Source organism: Gadus chalcogrammus, chromosome 18, assembly GCF_026213295.1.
Source record: "Gadus chalcogrammus isolate NIFS_2021 chromosome 18, NIFS_Gcha_1.0, whole genome shotgun sequence".
Taxonomy (NCBI): Eukaryota; Metazoa; Chordata; class Actinopteri; order Gadiformes; family Gadidae; genus Gadus; species Gadus chalcogrammus.
The window spans coordinates 14,632,408-14,639,907 of record NC_079429.1 but is presented as its reverse complement, the minus strand read 5'-3'; the positions used below and the strand labels follow the sequence as shown (position 1 = coordinate 14,639,907).

At 47.3% G+C, this 7,500-nt stretch overlaps 1 protein-coding gene across 1 annotated transcript in view; it reads left to right on the top strand.

Annotated features, from left to right (window-relative positions):
* Nucleotides 1-7,500, top strand: part of LOC130371180 (rho GTPase-activating protein 44-like) — a 32,068-nt gene that overhangs the window by 5,829 nt on the left and 18,739 nt on the right. The window contains 6 exon segments of the mRNA XM_056576855.1: nucleotides 204-315; nucleotides 1,257-1,333; nucleotides 5,598-5,715; nucleotides 5,975-6,043; nucleotides 6,594-6,675; nucleotides 7,117-7,244. Coding sequence (XP_056432830.1) covers nucleotides 204-315; nucleotides 1,257-1,333; nucleotides 5,598-5,715; nucleotides 5,975-6,043; nucleotides 6,594-6,675; nucleotides 7,117-7,244 — 586 coding nt within the window.

Here is a 7,500-nt window from a genome sequence, read left to right as displayed (position 1 = left end):
GTCTCTCCGATCGATCTCTTAAACACACCACAGACCGAGAAATACACGACAAAACTAGCCAAACCAAGACTTTCACAAATACTACTTTTGTTAATGCTGCATCTCCAACAGCCCATTAAAAGAAACACTCAATAAAACACAACATCCAGTCCTGAATGGACGAAAGGAAATGAGACATTCTGTGTGATTGGCTGCTCTTACAGGAAGATGCTGAAGCTGTGTGGGGAGACGCAGGACAAGCTGGCTCAGGAGCTGATCCAGTTTGAGGTCACCATCGAGAGGGACGTGATAGAGCCCCTCTACGACCTGGCCGAGGTGCGATAACCACCCCACCAGGGCCTTTAATGTCAACCTGCTGGCCTGCAAATGGCCATCTTGGTACTAATGACGAGCGGGGTGATGGAACTGAACCTGTTCAGAACCAAGATGGTTCTAAAAACTAGCTGGGTGATGGAACTGAACCTGTTCAGAACCAAGATGGTTCTAAACACTAGCTGGGTGATGGAACTGAATGTGCGTAGAACCAAGATGGTTCTAAACTATAGCTCGGTAATCGAATAGAATGTGCATAGATCCACGATGGTTCTAAACACTAGCTCGGTGATGCAACTGAATAAAGAATAAGTGCCCTCACCCAGCTGATATTCAGAACCAAGATGGCCACTAGGTGACTGAGCCGCGTCGCTCAAGGGGAAAGGGGGAGGGGTATGGTATAATTAATGTCTAGTCTGTGAGATTAATTGTAAATTAAATGTTGTTTAGTCAGAGGGAGAACATAGGAAGGTCACTGCTTTTATATGATGACTCATGCTTGACCTATTGATTGGATTTTGTTCTACATAGGGTTGGGGAAAGTGTGTTTCATAAATCATCACAAAGCATTATACAATATTCAAGATGCTATTGTAGTGGCTATATAGTATACATTTGAATGCGGCTTGTTTCTAAAGTATCTATTGATCCACCTATCTCCAAACATTATGTTTCCGTAAGGATTTTAATTCAAAACTTCTCTAGACACACTGTATAGCAGGCTCCAAACAGCACAGAACGCCTGTGTTTGCAGGTATTCATTTAGTTCACACATTGTTAAACCAAGCCCAGTCAACACACACCTCTTTTTTTCGTGAGAATGACCCGATCAGAGCTGATCCACGCCTCTGACAATACATCCACACAGAGAATCACCTATGATGTATGAACTGACCTGTTGTCTTTCTCCTGCTGTGTGTTCCAACTCGTCTTGTTTCTCCCAGGTGGAAATACCAAACATCCAGAAACAAAGGAAACATTTAGCTAAATTAGTCTTGGACATGGACTCTGCACGCACAAGGTAAGCCTGTGTGTGTGTGTGTGTGTGTGTGTGTGTGTGTGTGTGCGTGTGTGTGTGTGTGTGTGTGTGTGTGTGTGTGTGTGTGTGTGTGTGTGTGCGTGTGTGTGCGATAGAGTTGTGTGTAAAGTGGGGAGAGGGGACTGAAAGAGACTTTGTTATGGTCCTGCAGAGAGAGAAACTTAATCCTCTGTGAGGGAATTCCTCTTCTCACGTTCCAACTAAATGTCACAAGGGTTTGATTGCAACATTTACACACACACACACACACACACACACACACACACACACACACACACAGACACACACACACACACACACACACACACACACACACACACACACACACACACACACACACACACACACACACACACACACACACACATATATATATGTAAGGCATCCAGGAAACAGGGCATTGATCAGTTGATATGGATTGCTGTGAAGATCCTGCGTCCGTTTTGTGCAATCGTTGTCGTTGATTTTACAATACACGAATGTACCACAAATCCTTGTTCCACTCAGGAACGTCCTATTCCAGAGCAATGCGTTGGACCAGTACTAAACACAAGCAGCACAGAACTTGTCATGTCACTTAGATGTAATTGTTGTCACGTTGGGTAATTCCCAAAAAACGATTCTAATTCTCAGTAGCACTAAGCAAACATATTTGCCTCCTTTTACTTTTACTCTCTCTTCACGCTGGCCTGCAGGTTCGTCCAGTATTCACACTATTCAGAAGGCTTCTGTCCCCGGGCACTGTCTCCATGGTTTCTGCAGGGCGGATCGACCCAGCGATCCGCTCACTGGTCCTCTCTCAGTGGTTGGATAGCTGCCTTGGAGGAAACCAATTTGGTTCCAACGCCACATTCTGTTAGCAGCTTTAAATTGCCAGGTTCTTGTTTTTGTTAGCAAATTGTGTCGTGCTCTGGAGACGGTACCAGCACTTGAGAAGGGAGCGTTAGAGATGTACGGCCGAGCCCTTGTGTCTCGCTGAGGAGGGAGCCCAGACGAGGAGTCGCGGTGACATAGTGCTCCTGAAGCAGGCTTGAATAACAAAACCAGTGTTGTGCGCAGGGATCCGTGATTAATAAGATAAGAGCTCAACGTAAATCAGAATTGAACGAGTTCTGCAGTCGGCCTTTGTGTGGAAAAGGGTTGTGGAGGGAAGGACAGACGGAAGGAAGGACGGGACAGGCGATGGAAGGTGATTGGCGAGAGAAGGTGTGAGGGAGGGAAAGAGATAGAGTAAAAGAGTAAGAGAGTGCAAGAGAGATAGGGAGACAGTGGGCGACAGAGAGAGAGTGGGCTGAATCAGAGGGAGAGTGAGAGACAGAGTATGTGTGAGAGATGGAGGGAGAGTGAAAGAGGGAGAAGGGAGTGAGTGAGAAAGTGTGAGAGAAAGAGGGAGAGAGTTGGAGACAGAGAGATTGAGAGAGAGAGAGAGAGTGTGTGTGAGAGCTGGAGGGAGAGAGTGAGACTGAGAGAAGGGAGTGAGAGTATGAGAGAGAGATAGGGAAAGAGAGTTGGAGACAGAGAGATTGAGAGTGAGAGAGAGAGAGAGTATGTATGAGGGATGAAGGGAGAATAAGTGAGACTGAAAGAGTGAGAGAAGGTAGAGAAAGAGAGAGAGAGAGATGAAAAGGTGGTTGCGGTAAAGGGCTGAGGAAGGCTGAGTTTCGGCTCAACAAGAGGATAGAGCTTTAACGAGACAGAGCTGGAGAGAGGGACAACGAAAGTAAGGTATAATGATGACAGCCAGTCTAGTGGAGGAGAAAGGGCCAAAGGTTGATCATTAAAAAGCGGTCGGCGGACAGGTACCCAGACTGGTACCTGTGGACCTGAATTAGGTCAGAAATAGAAGGAGACGATTCAATTCATGGAAGATCTTGATGGCCGTCGAGAGAAGTGTTACCAGCCCATACTGTGCCTGGGCGGCCCAACCAGACTTTATGTGATAAAAACCTATAAAAGATACTCGACTCGAATGACGGCCCTCATTCATCAGAACCTACTCCAGGGAACCAGGTGATGTGATGTGATGGGCGAGCTGGTCGGTCTGGGGAGGACATCAGGGCCAAATAGGTTCATGAGGACAATTGGGGAGAGAGCTACACTAAACTGATCAATGGATTGATTAACTGGCTGATTGACCGGATCACTGCTTGATGAATTGGTTGAGCAATTAAATGTTTGAATGGGGGATATTCTAATGTAATATTGATTACTTGAGGATTGATTGATTCATTGATTTGTTGACTGGCTGACTGACTAGCTGTCTGTATGGCTGGCTTATTTGATAGTTCATGAATACTTTAATTATTGACTGTAACTCATTTGATGTTGATCAAGTGTTTCACATGCAGAGGTAAGATCTGAAGCATCCGGAGAAACACCCGGCACTGTTCCTCTCTGTTAAACCGACCGGGGGGGGTTTCTTGAGCTCAATGAAGGGTGATTACATTCGCTCGCCTTTTCAACCTTGTCTACCTGCAGCTTACACATGTCTCTCTCATGTCAACCCCTCGAGAATCGTGCTCCTTTAAATGTATGGAAAATACAACGGTTGGCTGGTCAACTTTTTGTATGTGTGTGTTTTTGTGTGTGTTTGCGTTGGTCGTTCCCTGAGATGTTGCGGGCAGATTTCCTCAGCAGACCTTGCGGGAACAGAGCTGCCGTCAGAGTTCTGCCTCTTCTGCAGTCAGTGTGGACCCTCATGGGGATTGTCTCTTTCTCAAGCTGAACGGCTCTCGGTTTTCTACACACACATACGTCTCAATTCATTTCCCACGCGTTCCTTTAAGTCCATTTCCGTATCAAGGACTTAGCCCTTTGAAACTTATTCCATTCCTCGCATAACTTTTATAGCCGTTTTCTTCTTCTAGTTCTGTCGCATTTCTGAAGCCTGCAGTGAGACTCTCTGCGGCAGTGGAAACTCTTTCTTTCACCAGAGAACTTTGAGAAAGACCCTCAGAATGCTCTCAGAATACTCAATGTTTGCAAGAGGCGAAATACATTTGTCAAGCTGTATCATGCTGTGCGGAGTGCGGTTGAAACCCTGAAAGTTACTGCAGACTTTAAAGACAAAAAGAGTATCAAGTGGCATCTGTGTTGTGATCGCTGGCAGGCTCACTGTAGACGCAGAAGCAGTTCAAAGTGCTTCAAAATGCCACAGCCCTGTGCGCGGCTGGAGGTCTGTTCCTGTGGGGATGGTTCCACACCCGCTATCCTCCGTCAAATCTCTTTTTCTCCTGATACTTGATCAAAAAACTACGACGATCTGCACATTTCCGGCCGTGCCGCATCCGACTTTCTGTGAAAGACATGGAAGAAGGCAGTCCACCCCTGCTTCAGGCATTCAGTTCTGTATTGGATTCAAATCCTTTTGCAGCTCTTCAGCTCTGTCGTGGCGTCGGTACGGTACCGCTTTTCAACACAGTTGAATCTGAGTGTGATCCTGAGGTCCTGAGTTGCCGAGTCAAGGAGGGTACACCAAGCCCCCCTGCTGATCAGTGAAACAACAGGGGTCTGAGCCTCTTCTTTATCCATAGACACAGTCTCTCTTCTCCCTTTTTACCTTTCCCTCTCTCTCTCTCTCTCTCTCTCTCTCTCTCTCTCTCTCTCTGTCTCTCTCTCCCTCCCTCTCCCTCCCTCTCCCTCTCCCTCTCCCTCTCTCTCTCTCTCTCTCTCTCTCTCTCTCTCTCTCTCTCTCTCTCTCTCTCTCTCTCTCTCTCTCTCTCTCTCTCTCTCTCTCTCCCTCTCTCTCTGTGCTGCTCCCACACTATGGTTCCAGGCTTGTCACCACATATGAGGAGGAGGCGGGGGATGTGGTTTCATCACTGTTGTCCTGTGGTGTAGGATTCTTTTTATTTTCGTTTTTAATGTGCTGACCTAAATCTCAGCCCGCTCGTGCCCGATCTCCACTGCATGTTGTGGAAATGAGCCTCTCGGCAGCGCGAGATATTATCTGGCACTCGGAGGCAACACACCGTGAAAATGAGCGTGCACACACACACACACACACACTGTTGGCACAAGGTCATTTTTTATGATAGGTTTAAGTCAAATTTATCGTCAAATTCAGCAACATTCAGTATGTACATATTCTGCATATTCTAGATATTCCACACATTAATTCACAGATATTCCTACACTGCCATGTATTTATGTAAAATCGACAAGCAACGCCCTAGGCTTTATTTGTCCATCCGACCGTCCTCCCTGTAGCCGGTGACATCGTGTGCATGCGGTTGTCTCCTGGCAGGTTCTACCAGTCCTCCAAGTCCTCAGGGCTGTCCAGCACCCTCCAGCCCGCGGGCGCCAAGGCCGAGCACCACAGGGAGGAGATGGAGGAGGCCGCCAACAGGATGGAGATCTGCAGGGTCAGTCCCCGGCCCCTCCTCCCACTATATCACCTTATATGCACCAACGGGGGAATCTGATCCAACGAGGGCCGTATGGTCAACACTTTCTTTAACAAGGCAGCTATAGGCAATTGAGCTCTAGAACTAGTCATGTTAAAAGATGAGTCATGATTCTTTCTTGTATTATTAAAATGTGAATGCCAGCTTTGTTATGAAAGGACAGCATTTTATAAGTCATGGTTATCATCTGTGGTTGTTTTTCTCTCCTCTCCCCCAGGACCAGCTATCAGCAGACATGTACAGTTTTATGGCCAAAGAAATAGAATATGCACGCTACTTCCAGACAGTAAGTAGGACAGTGTACCAAAACCATGGATCAAACACAATCCATAAAATGCTGTAGTCATTGAATACAGAATTCACCTCTCAGCCTGCTCGTACTTTCTCGCTCCACTTTTTACGTTAATCAATTACATTTTTGGATCTTGACCTCATTTGTGCAATCTCTTCTCTTCTCCTTCCTCTCATCTCCTCTCCCCTCATCATCTATTTTCTCCCCTCCTCTTCCCTCTTCTCCTTCCTCTCATCTCCTCTCCCCTCCTTAACTCTTTTCTCCCTCCTCTTCCCTCTTCTCCTTCCTCTCATCTCCTCTCCCCTCATCATCTCTTTTCTCACCTCCTCTTCCCTCTTCTCCTTCCTCTCATCTCCTCTCCCCTCATCATCTCTTTTCTCACCTCCTCTTCCCTCTCATTCGTTCTCCCCTCCATTCCTCTCCTCTTTCTCCTATTTTCACCGTCTCCGTCTCATTCTGCGTCCGTGTGTGTGTGTGTCCATGCGTGTGTGCGTGCTTGTGTGTGTGTATGTGTGTGTGTCTGTCTGTGTGTGTGAATACTAAGTTGATAGATGTCCAGTCGGAGTACCACAAGAAGTCATTAGAACTGCTCCAGAGTCTACTGCCCCAGATCAAAGCCCACCAGGGTAAGTCCACACACACACACACACACACACACACACACACACACACACACACACACACACACACTCCCTAATTTCCTTGATGTATCCTAAGTGCTTATGCTTACAGAACAGCATCTTTCTCTGCATCTTTATATATATACACATCGGTTTTGTTTCATTTGAAAGAGTTAAATATTTCACGTTTATAATAATGTATGTGTGTGTGTTTTTTTCCTTACTTGTGTATTTGTGTTCGTCCTAACGTGTGTGTGTGTGTGTGTGTGTGTTCGTCCTAACTTGTGTGTGTGTTTTTCCTAACTCGCGCGCGCGCGCGCGCGCGCGCGCGCAGCGCGCGCGCGTGTGTGTGTGTGTGTGTGTGTGTGTGTGTGTGTGTGTGTGTGTGTGTGTGTGTGTGTGTGTGTGTGTGTGTGTGTGTGTGTGTGTGTGTGTGTGTGTGTGCAGAGTCCTGGGTGGAGAAGCCGTGCTACGGGAAGGCCCTGGAGGAGCACCTGGACCTCAGCGGGCGCGACATCGCCTTCCCCATCGAGGCCTGTGTCACCATGCTGCTGGAGTGTGGCCTGCAGGAAGAGGTCAGCGCACACACTCACTCACACGCTCGCACGCACACACTCACTCTCTCACACGCTCGCACACACACACATACAAAAGCGCAGAGTCGCACGCACACACATGCATACACACACGCAGAGACACACGCACGCACACACATACATATGCATACACTCACATGCACTCTCACGTATATGCGCGCACACATGTACACACAAACTCATGCGCGCAGACACACATACATACACAGACACTCACCACGCACGCTCACACGCA